This window comes from Trachymyrmex cornetzi, unplaced genomic scaffold (genome assembly GCF_001594075.2).
Source record: "Trachymyrmex cornetzi isolate Tcor2-1 unplaced genomic scaffold, Tcor1.1 scaffold646, whole genome shotgun sequence".
NCBI lineage: Eukaryota > Metazoa > Arthropoda > Insecta > Hymenoptera > Formicidae > Trachymyrmex > Trachymyrmex cornetzi.
Genome location: NW_017299966.1, coordinates 616,783 through 636,167, shown reverse-complemented (window position 1 = coordinate 636,167; position 19,385 = coordinate 616,783). Strand labels below are relative to the sequence as shown.

The 19,385-nt window shown below is 32.4% G+C and overlaps 5 protein-coding genes across 5 annotated transcripts; 3 read left to right on the top strand and 2 right to left on the bottom strand.

Annotated features, from left to right (window-relative positions):
• The first annotated feature begins 1,184 nt into the window (after positions 1 to 1,184).
• Positions 1,185 to 2,707, top strand: LOC108767000 (DUF1676 domain-containing protein Osi10b). Its single transcript, XM_018516619.1, has 2 exons — positions 1,185 to 1,602; positions 2,232 to 2,707. Exons 1-2 carry the CDS (start codon positions 1,185 to 1,187, stop codon positions 2,654 to 2,656), a joined length of 843 nt encoding a protein of 280 aa, XP_018372121.1. The 3' UTR covers positions 2,657 to 2,707.
• Positions 2,708 to 5,376: 2,669 nt separating this feature from the next.
• On the top strand, positions 5,377 to 6,782 carry Osi10b (DUF1676 domain-containing protein Osi10b). Its single transcript, XM_018516621.1, has 3 exons — positions 5,377 to 5,868; positions 6,099 to 6,158; positions 6,508 to 6,782. Exons 1-3 carry the CDS (start codon positions 5,499 to 5,501, stop codon positions 6,738 to 6,740), a joined length of 663 nt encoding a protein of 220 aa, XP_018372123.1. The 5' UTR covers positions 5,377 to 5,498; the 3' UTR covers positions 6,741 to 6,782.
• A 2,410-nt stretch (positions 6,783 to 9,192) lies between these two features.
• LOC108767004 (uncharacterized) lies at positions 9,193 to 11,389 on the bottom strand. Its single transcript, XM_018516622.1, has 3 exons — positions 11,141 to 11,389; positions 10,136 to 10,315; positions 9,193 to 9,383 (listed from the first exon to the last, which is right to left on the bottom strand). The coding sequence occupies exons 1-3, from the start codon at positions 11,322 to 11,324 to the stop codon at positions 9,202 to 9,204; spliced, it is 546 nt and encodes a 181-aa protein (XP_018372124.1). The 5' UTR covers positions 11,325 to 11,389; the 3' UTR covers positions 9,193 to 9,201.
• Positions 11,390 to 15,529: 4,140 nt separating this feature from the next.
• On the top strand, positions 15,530 to 16,770 carry Osi12 (DUF1676 domain-containing protein Osi12). Its single transcript, XM_018516620.1, has one exon. The coding sequence runs from the start codon at positions 15,732 to 15,734 to the stop codon at positions 16,506 to 16,508; it is 777 nt and encodes a 258-aa protein (XP_018372122.1). The 5' UTR covers positions 15,530 to 15,731; the 3' UTR covers positions 16,509 to 16,770.
• An 847-nt stretch (positions 16,771 to 17,617) lies between these two features.
• Positions 17,618 to 19,345, bottom strand: LOC108767036 (uncharacterized). Its single transcript, XM_018516657.1, has 2 exons — positions 18,728 to 19,345; positions 17,618 to 18,189 (listed from the first exon to the last, which is right to left on the bottom strand). The coding sequence occupies exons 1-2, from the start codon at positions 19,005 to 19,007 to the stop codon at positions 18,002 to 18,004; spliced, it is 468 nt and encodes a 155-aa protein (XP_018372159.1). The 5' UTR covers positions 19,008 to 19,345; the 3' UTR covers positions 17,618 to 18,001.
• Positions 19,346 to 19,385: the final 40 nt, after the last annotated feature.

Sequence of the window (19,385 nt, the reverse complement as noted above, 5' to 3'; positions counted from 1 at the left end):
TCAGTACTCGCACGGGATCATCAGATTTAATCCAATGATTATTTATATACCAATCACCCCATTTTGGGATCATCATGTAACTTATCATATTATTTATAAATAAATTGTAATTTTTATATAATATTAAAAATTGACTCAATTTTATTTCTTTCCAAATATTTCTCTTCCATATTATCACGCAAATATCCTTTACCACAAAAAATACAAATTCCAACAAATATAATAAGACTATATTGATATAAGAATTTTTGAAACCATATTATAATAGCGATAAACTACATATAAGATAGATATATTTATATATACATAACTTTAAGTCAGAGTTAAAAAATTATTTTGAAGTAGTGACGTCTAAAATTAATAACAATAACATTATTTTAAAAATAAGAAAAAGATTTTAAAATATATTATCACGATTCTCAAAAACTTAATCCAATATTTTAAATGTCTTTTGGATGACGATCTTTAGATCTCGTATGTTCCAGATTTACGCAAATTCGGCAATTATATTCGCGCTACTTGCGTTCCCAATTTTTCTTGCTCAGCCATCAAGCCTGTCCTATCAATCTGAAGATATAACGATCTTTCGGACACTCCATTCTTCGACCAGAGGAAATTACCCTTCTCAGTGCATCCGGTGTATCGACCAAGCTTCGTGCGCACAAAACACAAACGAAGTATACTTTCGCTACTTATAAAATCTTCCGAGTGAAACCAATTGTTCTGTCGTGTGTGAACGCCCTCTTGTCGCCTATATAGGTAGGTGATCGCAGGAACAGTATGAACAGTATTTTACGGGAACTTCATTACTCTACATCTCGTCCTTATAATAGGATTTTTTGTTACAATCTTAAAAAATTAAAGAAACAAAATTATGATAGTTCGAAGATGTGAAAAGCATTCTAAAAGTCAAAAATTTTTAAGTGTCTATTATTCTACAATGTGGATTATTTTTTGTGCCTTGGAATAAATTTAAATAAAACGGTTGTGCAAAAGTTTTTATAAATTTCCTAAAATCCTTGTATCTTTAGTCTGTTTATTTTAATTCTTATAAATTTTTTATTCAATGTTTAATTTTATCTAAACACGTTTATACGATCTGAGAGATCGGTGCTTCGAAGATGAAAAGCGAACTCCGTTATTTAAGTCTGCTCGTTCTCGTGTCTACGAGTTTTACAGTGATCATGGAGCCCAAGGAACATATCACTTTAGACGATGAACATTCCTATAGCTTCAACGAAGTTCTTGGTTTATGTCTCGCAAAAAAGGAACATGGTACATTCGAATGCATAAATCGTGGCATTTTAAGTTCCTTGCAGTCATTAAACGATAGGGATAGTTTGGAGTTTGGAAAGATGCGACTTGACAGAGCGGAGGGCTACGGTAGAGATCTTTTGGATCTGGATTACGATCCAAAAGATTTCGGAAATGTTGTAAAGGCAGCTGCCAGACTGATGGAACGTCGCAATGTCAAGTGGAATTTGGATAATATATATCCGGGATTACAGATGCGTATTGGACCAATGCTAAACGGAAACGGAATACTGGAATTTGTTATTAATGAAAGAGTTCCTTCATATGGCGATAGGCAGACTAGTACAGGTAAGCTATAATATTATTTCTGCAAAATTAATTAAAATTAATTTTAAATTTGATTATCTTCACAATAAGCTTGATCATATCTATTTATAATTTAGAACAAACGCTAAGAAAAATTTGTTTCAAATACATATATATAATCGTTGTTCTGTTGTAAAATCTACATTTTTATATCTTGCATAAAGATAAAGCAGAATTTTACTCAACTGTGGGAACGTTTTTACGTAAAATTCTTTTTAATTTTATTGTAAATTTTACAAATATTTTTTATACACATATGTTCTTTGCTAATAATTTATTAGCAAAAAACATATGTACATAAAATTTATTAGTAATAAATTGTGCAAATAATATGTAATGTAAGAATTACATGCAACTGTTTCAAATAATTTGTGAAAGAATGATTATATAAAATGAATAAAGTTACAAAGTGCTTGCTTCAAAAGATTGTAGGTTGTTATTACATGTTGAATTACTCGTGTTATCTTAGCGCGGAATTAAACCTCATGCTGATTCTTGTACTGGTTAAGACGTTACATGTTACAACCAGTTTGAAGAACGTCCTCCAGCAGGCAGCACTATCAAGACAACCGGACTGGTTGCAAATTCAAGGTCAATTTCTATCATTTCAGGAAGGCAGTTGACCAGACACATATTACTGCCATTTCTATTGGGTTTCAAATTCAATCTGGCGTCATTAATTCCGCTTATGTTCGGTTTCCTGTTAATCGTGACCAAGAAGGCCCTCTTATTGACGAAGATGGCGTTATTTCTGATCGGTCTTTTAGGATGGAATACGCTCTTTTCCGGGGCACCTGCTGTACCTCCTTATTCGGCAAACGCGTTTAATGGCTTCCACGCTTACGGACACGACACACCGGCTGGTGTACATACCCATTACGATTACCATTACCCGCAGCGACCTTATAGACCCTTGCAAGACTACAGTCCTTATGATCAGCATGTTATTAGGGAAGTTGTCAATGTTTATGACGGAAATAGCGATTCGGGACAAAGTAAACAAAATAAGAGGAATTTTGTTTTTGACTCAAAATAGTTAATTGGTCGTAAACTTTGAAATATATTAATGAGAAATTTAGATTAATTATCAACATGAAAATCATGACCAAAGTCAGATATTTACTTTAGATTTAAGAGAGAATTATTTTCGTAACAATTTATTAAATTAATTTAAAATATAAAAAATTTATCAACTTTTGTATTATTTAGAGTTTTAGAGATAAGATTCTTAAGAATTTAGACCTTAATAATACGAGTTATTTTACAATAATGCGATATTTTGCAGTATCGTATACAAATATTACAATTATATTATTTCTATATTTTATTATACGTATCGATCATATAATTAAACACTTAGCTCTATTAAAAACTGAATTGAACATATCAAGAAACGTTTTTCTTTTATTTGTTCTTTAATTATATATAACAAACATTTTAATATAATCAGTAATAAGTTAAATTAAACCCCGCTTATACGAATAAATCAATTAAGTAAAGAAACTCTAAATGTAGTCAAAACTAAATCTAGTGTTTAATAATATATATTTCTGTATTTATATTTAAATACATTTTCCAGTATTTCAAACTGTGTACTGAAAACATACAGTCTTAAAAACACAGTCCTAAATTAAAATTGGCAATAATAATATCACAAATTAAATTAATTGCCAATATTATAATAGTAATGATGCTAACAGGCGTTTAAAAATACTAAAAAAAATTTATTACAAATATTACGTCAGTCAGAGTTAACATAATTTTTTAAAATAAAATTTTTCTGTTAACATTGATACATCTATATTAAATTGCATAATCTGTCGCAAATAAAGATAGCAAGAAATGTAAAATGTTTATTAGAACAATATTTATTTTATATACCTACGCTATTAATTTTTTACTTCGTTACATTACCATATTATACATCCAATTCGTATTGTTTAGACGAATCGAATGAGTTGAAAGGGAAGAGATATTTTATGCCGATAAAACAACTGTTTCTTTGTCTGCATTGTGTAACAATGTTTTTTATTACAAATTCACTTTCAAGTTCAGTTGCAAGTATCTGTCCATCAAGTAGAATTGTCACTGAGATTCTGACGTTTTCACTTAGCGATCCATTAGCTTAGTCCATTATCGCATCGTCCTTTCTTTCGGTCGCTTAACTGTACTAGTTCTCTCTTTCTCTGTTGCTCTTACGTTATTGCCATTCTCAAGAATGACGATGATTACATCCGGGAAACGCACATTTGCTTCTCTCTCTCTCTCTCTCTCTCTCTCTCTCTCTCTCTCTCTCTCTCTCCTACTTGTAAAGGAAAATACTATCGTATCTTTACGGTCATGCGACTACATATGCGACTGCGTGCTCATATCATCCTCTGCCGGGTATAACAATTAATAAGGTGGAAATGCATTGCATGTTGTAACGACCGATGAAGAAAGCTTTTAAACAAGTTTATCGCCTTTGTCCATTTGATTATTCCTCCTTTTACACGTGTACCTTGTATGTTACTACTAGTTCATTGTAGAGTAGTGTTAAGAGGTATATGTAGTGCATATTAAGAAACAGGTTAAGCTTTTCAATTAATTATATAATGGAAATACATTTAAAAAATGAGCAATATCGATCAGATAACTTTTAATTAAGTGTTCGGTTAAGAATACAAATTTCTTGCAGACAGAAAGATAGTATTTACGAAAATACCAGTTTACAAGAAATGACAATATTATCGTTGAGACAGTATTATTTTGTAATAAGAGCGTGACAAAAGCTTATTTATGTATACGCTTTCTTCTTGATAATTACTCGAACTATATTATTAAAGTGACGATGAGTAAAGTGGATAATGAATACTTGGCCTCGTATAATAATCGATGTAATTGGAATTGATGTGGTTGGAATTTACCAAGATGATAAAGGAACTATAGTGAACTTGGCTACTATGACAAACAGCTTAAAATATTAAAAAAAAAATAGTTACGAAATTTGAATGTATTGAATATAGTGGACAGTGTTAATCAAGTATTTCCATATTTATAATTGTTCCAGTTATTTTCCAAATGTAGCTCGTCACGGATTGTAAACTGCACTAAATTAACAGTATTTCAGATATAATAAGTTCCTTGATCTTTATTAGTTGTATATTGTAATATTAAATTATATTATATTAGTTATATATTGTAATACTGTAATATTAAATGCAACAAAATGAAAGAATTTCCCAAGTGATGAATACTAAAACGATTATTTCGTGTATTCAGTATTCAAATATTGAACTTGAATGTATGTAGTAACAATAACAAAAAATAATTAGTGTTGGAAATACTAAAAACTCATTTCCGCATGACATTATTCTGTAACACGTAAAGTTAGTCATGCATGCAAATTGATGGATAAATCTACAACTGTTTCTGCTTCTCGATGCAGAGGTTTGCACTTATAATCACATTTGGGTGGAGAATATCGTCTGTTTTACCTGCATTCCATTCCTGATGTGTTGTTATTAACTACGATTGGCGCGGCGGAGTTTTAAGGTTCGTTTGATAAGCAGGTCAGAGGGATACTTACTTACGGGGCTGTACGACATTGTTTTGGTTGAGGGGTCTTTCCTTCCGTTGTGTAGCGTTAAACAGCGCGTGGATCAAGTACGGGCGTGTATACCAGGAATCTTAATGCTTTGGTAGGAGAGGCTAATGGGTGCACACTTATATAAGTCACAATGCAACCAGACTCTAACGAGTAGTCTGCGAGATTTATCGAACAGATCAGCAGAGTGGACAGTGTAAGACGTAACGGAGGAGAAGCTGATGATTGTACTAGAGACAGTTAGAAGATAAAGAAGGAGAATCGACAAGTTTTTACGTATATTATACTCACGATGGATAAACGGCATTCGATGATTTGGATTTTACATTTTCTTCATCTCACGGTGTTCTGCAATTTAGTGACTGCTAAAAGTGAATATACAAGCCTATTTGAACGGTGCACAAACGAAAAAAACACTTTCAATTGTTTCAAACGGCGTGCTTTGGAAATCCTCGACTCGGCTATCCAAGATGATTCTGTATATAAAATCAATGATTATATTTCAATTACTAAAGATCCAACATCTACCGCCAGAAGTCACAACTCGATGAAATCTGAAAATGGCACGGAACTAAGTCTCGATCAAAAATTAGATAATAAGTTTTATGAATATTTGACATCGAGAAGCGTGAAATTGACAATACCGGGAAATGCTTTTGAAGGTAACAGCACCTCAAGATTATTAATAAATTGTGTCATTAAAAATGCATTATGTTTTTCAATTAAATCATTGAAATATAAATTATAATTTAAAATGTTGTATAATCGATTGTTTTACACAAATAAAATACAATTTATTTGTTCGGATGTATATTCGACAAAGAAATTGCTTTTTGAAAGGAGAAAAAATTCAACAATAATATTTAAATAAATATATTTGCAATATTTGCAGGAAGAAAAAAAAAGAATAAGGGTTTCGGATATATAATAGTAGCAGGTGCCGTGTTAGCAGGTAAGTTCTTTCTCTATTTGAAAATTAATATTCTAATTTATAGAAAAAATAACTTCAAGATCGAAATTGAAAAAAAATATAATCATATCAACTTAAAAAGTTAAATTAACTTATCAAAATTTTTTCAGGTTTTTTATACTACTAATTTTTTATACTACACTAAACTATATTTTTAAACAATATCATAGATTCAAGCAATGAATAAAATTTACTTTTTACGGAAAATGATTTTTATTTGATTTGTTTATCTATTTTAGTATTCTAAATGAATAAAAAATCTAAATATAATTATAGAAAAAAAAATCGATTCTTCCAATCTTCCTTATAGAAGTTTAAATTATTTGTTTAGGTATGATGGCGCAATTAGCCTATGGAAAAATTGCTTTCCTTGCTGGCACGGCTTTACTGACGGCGAAAATGGCTTTAGTTTTAAGCGCGATAGTTGGTTTGAAAAAATTAGTGTCGAGCGGAGGAGGTGGTCATGAAGTGATTTATGCTACAGCATCGGAACATCATGGAGGTGGTGGCGGTGGATATGGTGGTGGCTGGCAACGAACAATGGATGTTATTCCTCCAACCTGAATCAACACATATACTACAAATTCAAAAGTTTTACGATTTAGTTACCACATGTAATACATCTTCTTTGATGTATCCGATAATGAAATGTATTATTTTTTTAATTTTATTATTTAATTATTTATTTATTTAAATATTTAATTAATAAAAACGTTTTATTGTACATTACTTCCTTTTTTTATCCAAAAGAATGTGTTATTCTAAAAAATAAATAATACATAATAAATATTATTATTTGATAAATATTTTGATCAGTATTCACATCACACTTTTGTCGACAAATGCGCAAATTTAACTTACATTATTGTTAATGTATATATAGTTTACATTACATATGATATAAGATTTCAGAAATAAATGCATGTATTTATTAATAAAAGTAAAGCGTGAATATGATATCTTTGTCTTAGATTTTCTATTAGTTCGGAAATTTTACCTTCTATTAACATATTTTATTTATATTAATCTAGAAATATAAAATAGATATTATATCTTTGTTTAATATATTTAAGAGATATTAATTATTTTTTATTTAATTTATTATTAAGTTGTTATTTGATTTATATTTAATTCTATTATTTCGTAAGATAATATAACATTATGACTCAAATAATATCAACTGTAAAATATCATAAAATATATTTATGTTTGATAATTTTATTAATATTTTTAACCCTTTTCATGGTCACCAGGAGTCCAAGGGACCCCAAAAAGGCTTTATATCTCTAAGATTTTTTTTTTAAACGGGACTTAAACTGTCATTTATCCGCAGTTCAATATATCTTTTTCGCGGCCAGAGGCCATACTGTTCCTTAGGTATGAGTCTTTGCTATTTTTTTTTAATTATGTTAAAATTAAAAATTTCAAAAAGCCAGTGCGTTTTCATATTCTGCAATGTTTAAAGTATGTTCAGTAATTTTTGTGATTTTGAAGAACAAAAGCTGTAAATACGGCAATCAATTAAAATGTTGGGGTCATTTTGCCCCCTGTATGATCGACTTATAATTTTCAGGAGGTGTCACCACGAAGGATTAATACATAAATAATTGTATAAAAAATTAAAAGTATGTAGAAAAAATAAGTTAAAATTATATATTTAAGTTGTTTAAATAATTACATATCGTATATTAGACTTTGTGTAAAATATAATATATCTATACTTAAGATTTAAAAACACACACACACACAAATATACAGTGTTGTTATTATATATAATTTTAAATGAATATATTCAAATGTATACAATTTTCCATTATAAGATGTGATCTAAATTATAGCTTTTTTTTCATCAAGTATAAATATAAATTTCAAATTGTGTAAATAAATGGGCACATTGAGCCAAGCAAGAAGTAAACGCAAATAAATTAACAATATTATATTTCTATTAACAATATTAATCCTTTGATGCACGAATTATTCGTTGCAGTCAAATTTTCTGAAACTTCGTACCTAAGAGTTTTTTGGATCGCTTATCACGAATCTAGAGTCAATTTAGCAAAATTCAATATGGCGGATCCAATATGACGGACCAAAATTTAGAACAATATTTTATTTGCCTTAAAAATTGGTATACTGGAGTTTTTTGGATGCAATATCCTTATTCTCGCTCTTATCATAACCGAAGCTTGCAACATTTCAGTAACGTTACATGCCGAGTTGGTAACTTATTCCGGGAATTTCATTTCAAAATTGTAATCATCGACCCCAAAAACCCCAATACATTAATTCTCAAGGCAAATAAAATATTTTTTTTAGTTTTCGGTTTGCCATGTTGGATCCATCATCCTAAATTTTGAAAATCTGACGTCATTTTTGTAATCAGCGACCATCAAAAAATATATATACATACTTTTTGACATAGGTTATTAATCAAAATTTTTCAGGAACGATTTTTTTCTAAAAAAAAGTAGGGTTTTTTGTGTTCAATTTGTTTATAACTAATTCAAGTTGCAGAATAAAAGCTTCTGTACCTAATTTGTTATTAAAGTAGTATTTGAGGATCATATAACAATTTATTGCATATGCAGAAACCTTAAGAGTGGGGTTTGAGAAACAAAAAACGAAAGAGAAAAAGGTGTTGCATATATGCAACACCATGCAGCAAAGGGTTAAATTAACAATCTCATATAAAATTAAATAACATTTAAAATATTTACCTTGTATTAAATTGTTTAAGTGTAACAACTTATTAAAACTAACAGTAACAGTATAGAAAATTTTCAATCTTTGATTCAAAGTTTTTTTAATAAAAAAATACTTTATTTATATTTATAAAGTACACATTTAAATTGGTCATTTCTATTGTTCACTTGTTCTATTGTTCTATTCCAAAATATCAAATTTTTTTATAAAATTAGATAATTTTTATAAATATTTTTGTTTATAAATAGATTTATATATAATATAAGTAGCTTTACAAATAATTATTCTATAAATAATTATTTTATTTCCTTGATTAACCTATTTATATTAAAATATTAAGCTGCCGTCGCTTTCGATGTTCATAAAGATAATCATTACGGTCATCACTATAATCACTACGATGATCGTAATCACTACGATGATCGTAATCGACGCTTGAGCTGTGGGTTTGTACGTAGCTGGTATGTGGATGTTTCACTATTTCATAAGAAACTTTTTCGGAATCTGTGAAAGAAAATTTTATTAATTAAATCATTTCTCATATATATTTATGGTTTGGTTTGACGTCATAAAATCGTATTATTTTATAAGAGCTAACCTTTCAAATTTCTATGATCAGAAAAATTTACAGAATATATTTAAAACCAGAAAAGGTTTATTTAAAAACTTTATAAAATATATTAATAACAAAATAAAACAAAATATACACTGAAAAAAATGGTCTGGTTGGATTAAACAGTAATTCTGGTAGAAAATGGACGAATCAGAATTTTCTGGTTATGTCTATTAAAATTCTAGTTGAGATAACTAGAATTCTGATTAATATAATTATTCTGGTAAAAATAAGAATTCTAGTATATTTTACTAGAAATATAGTATCAACCAGAATTCCAGTTATTTCAACTAGAATTCTAATAAATTTAATCAGAGAGAGAAATTAGAGAGAGAGAGAGAGAGAGAGAGAGAGAGAGAGAAATTTCTGATTCGTCCATTTTCAACCAGAAATTTTTTTCAGTGTATGTCATAAATTCTGTTATAGAACAAAATATGATTTAATTTAAGAAACTTCATTTTAAGATTTATTTTCAATATTCTTCCTTTTTTCTCACTTTTAACTGTTTAATTTAATTAACTATACTGTTGTTAAAAAAAAAACAAATATTTGCATGCATTACTTTTGATCATAGAGGCTTGGCTTTCAAATGTACAAGCATGAAATAATAATTTTTTTATAAATTGATTTACCTACCACGTACCATTCTTTTTTACAATTGCGGCAATGGCAATCGCTATAGCTACTTTGGCAAGCAATATTGCTTTTCCTGCGAGAGCCGCAACACCATGTAATAGTCCATACAGCAATGCTGCTTTCAAAGCAGCTAACATGTAAAAAACTACTCTGCCTTTTCCTTTTTTATCTTTTTTCCGAGCAGAAACTGAAATTTAAAATAAATTGATCAATATATTAACCAAGTATTTATACTATTTAATTTAAATCGAAAATTAAATTATATTATTAAATTAAGCGAATCAACAATATTATGAAAAAAATAAAGGTACTGATTATAAATAAATTATTATAAACAAACATTATATATGCAAGCGAATATACATCTCTATCTTTAACTTCTTCTTTTCCCTTTACGTATAATATCATATTTGTATATATAAAAGAATGATTATTTTTATATATAAAAAATATATATTTTTTATATATAGAAAAAACAATGAAAAAATGTAATAAATAAATATTCTTTTTACAATTTCTGTATAATCATAATGATTTATTTAATTATTTTATTTAATATTTGCTTACTTAATTGTTGGTTAAAAGATTCAAAATGTCGACTAAAGCTATTAAAACTTTCCTTTTTTCACTAACAACTTTTTTTATTAATAGAATGTTTTTCCACTCAGAAATTGAGCATTAAATGTAAGATTCTAGAAATAATAGACAATGAAAGTGTATTTTAAAAGATAATTTTGCAAATAAAAGGGGATAGCAATAAAATATTTTTGTTTTATTTAATATACTTAAATATTTATAGTAATATGTAATAAATAAATAAATATATTTTTAAATTATATATTACATTATACTTATTTAATAGAAAAATGCATCTAACATCTTTTATTTAATATCTTTTTTCTTGGTCTAAAATTACTCTAAAAAAGAATATGAAACACGTTATTACTTTTCTTAATTGCACATTATAATATAAACTGCAGGTTTATTTTAAAAAATTAGCAAGAATTCTCACCTTCACCCACGTCATTAATATCATCTAGAAGTCTTTGTCGGGCTTCCCTGTTAGATTGCGTTTGATTCTTGCTATTTGGTGATGAAGTATCGGCCGACTCATGGGTTTTACACTTGGAGATGTCACCTTCATTGCTAGCACACTCGATTGTACTCGAAGTTTTCAATAGATGTTTTCTGTTCATGGGCTCGCAAGAATAAATGGCGATGAAACCGCCTAATACCAGAACCGCGAAGAGTCGCCAAAGCATGTTCGATCAGAACTGACGCTTTGTGAAGACCGTCATATTTATAGGCTCTAGCAATTAGTAATAATGGCGGAGTAAAGTGGTGTTACGACATACAGAGCGTGAATGCATCTATGGTAAAATGCATCATGCGCATAAAATTATTCCAACCGGTGCTGTAGAACCGTACGTTTCTGCACGCACATAATGGCGTATCCAGTATACGTATAGGATACACATCTAGTATACATATAGTACTGTACTTGCCATATTGTTAAATGGAGTGCATGAAGCGCAGTGAGAAGATAAATCTCAACGGCGCGTATCATTATTTCGTCCTATCAGAAATACAGAATAATGTATTTGTGGAAGTACGTGATGCAAGTTGACTCGCATATTCGAATTTACACTCGGTGAGATAAATAGCTAGATAAAGAACGAGATATATAGGTGAGAAAAGTAGTAAGGTGGGGAGGATGAAATAGATGAAATTTTAAGTTTATCGAAATCGAAGGTTAAGCATCAACGAATATGTTGGTCGCATAGTAGCTATTTCTATACAAACTCTTGATACAATTTTAATGTATATGTACTGTTACGGACCCGTAATTTGCGAGAAAGGTAATTTATTTAATATCAAATAGACCGATAATAGAAACGTTGAAGAAAGTAGAAAGTGATGTGAAACATATGATTAATTTTTATATTACCCCTAACTAGTGTTTTATTTATCTTACATATACACATTTTCTCAGGTTTCGTTTCGATAGGTAGTCGTTTAGTTTAATTCAAAATGTCAATTGTTTCTATTATTTGTTATTTGATATTAATGATTGTATAATGCATATTATTATGAACTTGAAGATTTTTCTCCAATATAATAAATGATGTAAAAATTAAGTTTCCTATTGTCTCGAATGTATAATGATTATTTGTCAAAAGTTCTTCCACAGTACTTGAATCTGAAGTAAATAATCATCATCACCTTATGTATTATTTTCAACTACACACATCGTGGTATATAAAGTGATAGTAAAAATTGTTATATTACTGAGTGGAAGAACTGCTCTGATTTATTATGCACCGCAGCTGTTATTTAAAAAGTTATTAAAATGAATGCGTGAACTGAATTAAGGTGATAAGTAGATTGTCAAGTGAATGAAAAAGCTTTCTTTTCACTTGTTACAGCTCCCACGATCCTCGCGCGCCGGAAAGTGGAGAATAAGGCCTAAAAAGCATGATCTTTTTCTTCGACGAGTGTTTTGTATGCCACTGGGCCAATCGAGCATCCTCGATTTACTACTCAGAGTATTACAGGCAGGGTTACAGCCTCTGAAGGTTACCAGCTATACGCATCCTAACATGGCACGAAGAATGCAGCTTCTGCACTTTAGTGTCTAATGGACGTTTGAAGTTCCTTGTATATCCCCGGCGTTATAATTGTTCTTTCTAAAATATTTTACAATAAAATTGTTTTATAGATCCTGTTATGTCTGCTATGTAAATTTGATATTTCTGCGTATAGCTTTTCCTTGGTTCGATTATACTCATCATGAGCAACTACGCTGGATCATTTGAACAATTTTTGACGGATATGTCGCTTCAACGTTATAAATCAATTCTGATAGAGTTCTTTGGAATATAAATTTTTTCATTTTACTATTAAATCATACTAAATATTTAATGTTTTTGCAAACAAACATGATCCGATAATGAGCTAGATCAGAACCCTCCGCATGCGAATCGGCAGAACCACCTGTTGCTGATCGTTGACCTGAATCTAATAACAGGCAGAAACGTCCTGTTCTTGTCTAAAATATCTCTCGAGGAAATCGCTCATGACGGTTTAACCTATTGCCTCACTTTTATTATTCCGGAAACCTGTGTGTTCCATACAATAACTGATGTTTCGTATAAGTGAAGCTTTTACTACGCAAGGCTTTTATAAATTATCCACTTTTCCCATACTTTATAGTTTGGTCTTAAATCGTAAAGTCCAATGGTAAATGGGTAGCCTATTTTAATTTTAATTTTCAATTTTTTTCACAAAGAATAGTATCATTGTGACCCAATGACGCCTTGGTAAGTATTCTTTTGGCAAACTTCCGCGAATTAGACGTTGAGGGATGAATAGGATAATTCATGAGGCATCATTAAGATAAATGTCTCGGCTGAAACGTCCTACTTTTCTACTTTTGCGAACAATCGAAAGTCCGCCGCTTTTGTGACTTGGGACCTGAGCGGTATCAGATAACAAATAATTGCGCCCGACCGCACTGTGCGTAGGCTCATCGCAGCGAAATCCATTTCTCGCACCGTTCGTGAGAATATAACTGCACGCTCAGAATGTGGCACGGGCCTTAATACAGTTAAACACCGTCTGTGTAGGCCCGTGGCACTGACTATGGGATAATCGCGAAGTAGGTAACAGTATGGAGGATGCATCGTTGGCTGTTGTCGCATTAGAGATGCGCTAACCTCGATCGAGTGTGTCGAGGATGCGCCATGCACTCAGCTTCACGCTGCTAACAAACCGTGATACAAGAAGAAAACAGAATACATTGGGCCAGATAATTTCATGTTGTGGGTTTGTACACGTCATTAATCCTTTCGAGGCTAAGTGCTACAATTTCGTACATGAAAGGGGTGCAGATTTTTTTTATCTTCCATGTGCAGCCCATGGCGATTCCTTAAAAGAAATAAAAGACTTGTTCCAAGATCATAATAGTAATTACTTTATAAAAAATATAGCTGTCGTTGAATTCTAAAATCTTGCTTCGCTTTAACTGCATAAAAGGGTTATTTATCTAATATCTTTTAGTAGTAGCAAATAGGTACAAAAACATGTTGTAATGAATGTATTAATCAGTATACGGAGTGCATATGTGTGTCAAAACGTTGCTAGTAATTGAGTAAATTAGCTGATTATACGCCATAAGGTTGCGAATTCCACATTCATAATGTTCATTCATCTACTGGTAATCTAATATTTCATGGCTATCACACCAAAAATGAACGACAGCTGGTTTATATATAACATGTGTTGAGGGATGCAATGTGTATGTAATCAAAACGCAATTTGTGCAAGAGTGAGGTGTTATGCAGTTATAAGTTGTACTATTGCGCAATAAAGCAGTATCACATCATGTAATCACAAAGCGCGTTGATGTTTTGTTCGTCTCGCTTTACGTATTTCAGTGTCAATAAATCTGGAACAAAATGAAATCTCTTCTTCAACGTCATATCTTGACTGAAAGAATAGAGATAGTAAAGATAATTTCAAATATATTTTACGTTCTTCATATATTAATATATGTGATTTATATTTATTAATTTATTTAATATCCAGAGCGCAACTATGAAGGAAAGATTGAAAAAATAAGAAACGGTTCGTGACGATTGTCGTTATATAAATACGGAACATTATCTATCATCTATACGGGACACAACATGATGAGAATGATACACCAAAATGCAGGGAAAGTAGATCATCCGTGTCGATAATCCTCGCTCATTCCGCGCCGCAGGAAAATCGTACGATAGGAAGGTCACGGGCTGTCCGTAACCTGGAACCAGTTTCTAGCATCCTCACGTTATGCTAGGGATCAGGGAGATCACGGTGCCAGATACTCTGCCAATGCAGTCCACGGCGCTCCCCTCTGGTCTCATCTCAACACAGGCTTTGCCTCTCTCCTCCCGCGCAAGATGCGAATCATGATGAGGCCGCACACTAACATGACGCGGAAGATGCACACATAGTACTTCCAAGTACGTAACCGCCACAGTGAAATTTAATGAACGAATCGCGTGGCAGCGAATCGCGTTGAACAGCAGTGTCTCGATCTCGCGAGACGCGAGTGGGTCTCTGTGTCAGGAAGGGTCACATGCTCTTGGCGCGCGCTACCACTATGAGAATTTTTACCTCGGCCCCGTCCCGCCGCGATGGCAGCTGTCTAGCGAGCTGAAAGAGAAAGAGGAAGATGCAAGGACGAGAGGGGTTCGCGATGGGGAGAAGAAAGAAGAGGATTATTCACTCATACAAGTGAGGTCGTGTCGTCACATGCACCGGCATATCCGTCCGTTTATACGAGAGAGATACCTCATCCCCTTCGTGAAGGATGGTATCTAGGAGGATGGCAACTCGCTGGTATATATCTGCTCGGAGACTTCGTCCTGATGCCAGTTCTCTCTAGTCGAGGATCATCTAGCTCGTGGGTGCGCGCAACTATTCGTATATCCGATTAGTCACTTCGAATTTCGAGTCGCGTGTCTCTCGCGTAATTTCGAGGATACGAGGTGTCTGTGATTTAATCCCAAAATTGTCCAACCAAGCATTCGCGAGTTGGAAAGCCATCCGAGTCCAACATGTCGGCGATTAAGATTATATCAAAGTGCGTGCTGCTGTTGTTAGTCTGCAGTGCAATTCATGCCAATGAGGACGGCGGATTCCTTGAACGAGGATACCGTGCTCTTTATCGTGTCTACGAGGAGTGCGAGCATCGCAATATGGCCGTGTCGCCGTGTTTGAAGAAGAAGGCGATCGCCTTCTTTGAGAGACTCGGTCGTATACAGACTTTACCGATCAGCGATAATCTCGAGCTGGTCAGAGTCGCTTCTGCGACGGATGATAGTTCGAAAAACACGGTTCCCGATCTGGAGAAGAATTTGGCTAGAACTAACGGAGGGGCTATGGACGAAATGCTCAACGATATTCTGTTCGAGCGCGTAGCCGCGCTAATGAACAGTTTCAACGTGCAGATCAGCTTACCAAAGACAAGTTCTGGCGAATTGAAACGAAGTATTGAGGAAGGTCGTGGGAAAATGAAGAAGATGATGGGCATGATGATGATGGGAATGGCGATGAAGCTCGCCGCGTTAGTTCCCATTGCTATGGGCGTGCTTTTCCTGCTGGCAGGCAAAGCTCTGATCATCAGTAAGATCGCTTTAGTTCTGTCGCTGATCATCGGCTTGAAGAAATTACTAAGCCAAAAGCAGGGTCACGATCATGGCGGCTGGCAGCAAGGCGGAGGTGGATGGGACAGAAGTCTGAAGGGAGTCGTAGACGCACCTGTATCATCAATGACGGAAGCCGATCGCGAATACGCTCAGACTTTAGCTTACAACGCGCGGCAGAAGCATTAAACAATCTGCAGCAGGAAGAAACAATGGGAAATCTTCAGGTATTGGGAGGAAGCGACGCCTGTATCCAAAGGAGCAGATAATATGCGATTTCAGAGACAGTTCGGAACATTGAAATAGATTCACTTATTTATGTTTTAAAATAAATTTTATCATTTATAAAACATCGTATTTATGCGTACTGCATAGATTATGATAAAAAGAAGAGAGTGTATAGATGGAATATATCAGTGATGTTATTGTTAAAATAAGAAAAAAAATATGAACGAAAATACAGAAGATGCAAAAACTTTAAAAAAATTAAAAGTAGGAAAAAAATTCAATTAGGCGAGCTGTCTTATTTGTGTAAATTTTTACAAGTCTGATCGCTTTTTGAATGATCATCGGTATGATAATAATCGCATCGTAATTTCTTCTAAATTAATTATAAATAACGTAAAGATTTAATGCGATAATACAATATATAGTAAATTGTTTTATTATTATATACATTTGGAGCGAAAAGGAAGTTACTGCAAAAAGAAGCTATTTTGACAATTTTCTGTAAAGCGAGAAAAATGCGCAAACTGTAAAAATGTAAATGTAGCTGGAATGTAAATAACTGTCAAAAAATGTAACACAAAAAAGTGATAACGACAAGTATTTCCATTTCAACTGTCAATTGCCCCAGTAAACGATCTAACGAAATGTGATAGCGAGAGAGTAATTTTCACTCACGGAAACTTCTAATGGTGCCCCTGTTTGAAGTTTTTGTCGACAATCAAAACGCGATCAATCATGAGGTTAAATGAAAAGATGACAGACTTTAGTCTTTGATTAGCCGAATTTGTAGTCGTTTCTCAGTACACTTGCGATATTTATATTTATTTATTTAGTACCTCACCAAGGTAGACAGAAAGTACATATTTATTTTAGATTTATAAAATAACCTTAGAGAGAGTTTGGAATGTGTAGCTTGCGACAAGTACTTACATCTGTATCAATATTTACGTTACTAAAATCTTGTGTTCAGTAGAGTAAGCGTAACGATTAAAATACTTGAGTGTTAAAATGTAGTGAATAAGAAATACTAATTCCATCATCTGTCAATATTTATTACAATGATTAATTTATATAAATATATTACATTTTAAGAAACGTAACATTTATTTCGTAATGATCGTAATACATGCGGATTGTTTCGTGTAACGTTTTTTATTTGTAGTGTCTAAAAGATAAAAAATAATTTAATTTAATGTGTTTATAAGTATACACTTGACGCGACGCATTTTTTACAAAATGTATACGAAATGTATACGTTTGACTCCGAGAAGCGATTATAAATTCGGCTTAAGTGTTACTTTGTGCACACAGGCGTTCAATACTTTCTCAAAGACAACGGCGATTAGTTATACAAGTCTAACCTGATTGTAAATTATTACGAAATAAAGTCGTATGTCATTCTCACTTCTTAGTATATTCTTGGTACGCTCCTTCCAAAGATCCTGATTTCGTTGTCAGTGTACCTTCAGTCCGAGAACGGCAGCAAACAAGGCGAAGAAGAATCCCGCAAGCAGCGTTGTTCCTTTGAGAAGAATCAAACCTCCAAGTATTACTGGTATCAGAGCGACAAATTTGAGTTTATACGCCATCAGCAACGCCAACATAGTACGGCCAACCTTTCGTTTCTTACGCCGTGCTTCATCTGCAAATTATCACGAACAATATGATTAAAATCTTGAACATATTTTCGATGATTTAGATTTGAAATAACGGAAATATCGAATTATTTAACACTGTTATGTTTGTAATAATATGATTCTCTAGATATGAAAATGATTTCACTTATGTTACAAGATCACATAATCAATATACAAGTGGAATACAATACCGATCATTAATGTGATTTTATTAAAAACTCTGTATATACACACATATATAGTATTTGAAAAATTTATTACAATTGAGAAATTAACATTAAATTCATTAATATACTATTTGTTAGGATTTTAATTTAAAAATTAAAAAATTTTAAATTATCGATATATCCCATTTCAATAATAAAAACCATTATAACATTAGAGAAAACCGTTATACAATGGTACCGTTAATCATACTTCATCAGAACAACAATTTAAACATAACGTTTGCTGCTATTTTTTTACATTAGTGTTTTATAGCGCTTGCATTACAAGATAAAAGCATTTCTGTCATTAAGCGTTATAAGGCTGCTTTTGATTTACCTCGTTCCTTCACTTCAATCTTAGAATGTGCATTATAGAAGTCTTCATCAATTATACGATGAATCTTGGCTACCTTATCTCTGGCGTTGCGACCATTGACCAAAGAAATAGGATTCTCGAAGGTGACATTATCATTCATATACCTAAGGATCTTCTCGCCGGGTGTGATAGTTCTCTCTTCTTTCTGCCATTTCTCTGGCGTCGATTTCGAATGCTCACTCGCGCGACTGACGCAATTCAAGGTCAGCAAAACCACGACCAGATTAACTCTCAACAGCATCTTTTCTCGTATTCATGAAGAATGAGTTCTCGCTGGAAATCCACTGATGATATTTGCACGCGGTTTCGTCTACAATCTCACTCTTTCGTCTATCTCACCTTATTTCATTGTCAAGACGTCATCGCGCACTGATTGATTTTCCTAGGTCAGGGAGTACCCGACGAATGTCTCCTCGAATAGCAATAACATTCGAATGGCTAACGAAGCGAGCACTGTCTTTTTCTAGGATCGACGACGAATCACGAAAGATGAATGCTACGGCCGTCACGACATGCCTCTTCCGTTGCTCGTGCCTGCCTTTGATTAAGCTCGTTCTGTTCCGTATGCAGGATTTAAAGTTGGATCTATGGAAACGACATATATATATATATATATATA

Coding starts and splice junctions, on each gene's coding strand:
- LOC108767000 (XM_018516619.1), top strand. CDS start 1,185: ATGGAGCCCAAGGAACATATCACTTTAGACGATGAACATTCCTATAGC. Junction 1,603..2,231: donor CGATAGGCAGACTAGTACAG/GTAAGCTATAAT, acceptor CTATCATTTCAG/GAAGGCAGTTGACCAGACAC.
- Osi10b (XM_018516621.1), top strand. CDS start 5,499: ATGGATAAACGGCATTCGATGATTTGGATTTTACATTTTCTTCATCTC. Junction 5,869..6,098: donor ACCGGGAAATGCTTTTGAAG/GTAACAGCACCT, acceptor CAATATTTGCAG/GAAGAAAAAAAAAGAATAAG. Junction 6,159..6,507: donor AGCAGGTGCCGTGTTAGCAG/GTAAGTTCTTTC, acceptor TTATTTGTTTAG/GTATGATGGCGCAATTAGCC.
- LOC108767004 (XM_018516622.1), bottom strand. CDS start 11,324: ATGAACAGAAAACATCTATTGAAAACTTCGAGTACAATCGAGTGTGCT. Junction 10,316..11,140: donor TATTAATGACGTGGGTGAAG/GTGAGAATTCTT, acceptor TTTAAATTTCAG/TTTCTGCTCGGAAAAAAGAT. Junction 9,384..10,135: donor CGCAATTGTAAAAAAGAATG/GTACGTGGTAGG, acceptor TTTCTTTCACAG/ATTCCGAAAAAGTTTCTTAT.
- Osi12 (XM_018516620.1), top strand. CDS start 15,732: ATGTCGGCGATTAAGATTATATCAAAGTGCGTGCTGCTGTTGTTAGTC.
- LOC108767036 (XM_018516657.1), bottom strand. CDS start 19,007: ATGCTGTTGAGAGTTAATCTGGTCGTGGTTTTGCTGACCTTGAATTGC. Junction 18,190..18,727: donor GATTGAAGTGAAGGAACGAG/GTAAATCAAAAG, acceptor GATAATTTGCAG/ATGAAGCACGGCGTAAGAAA.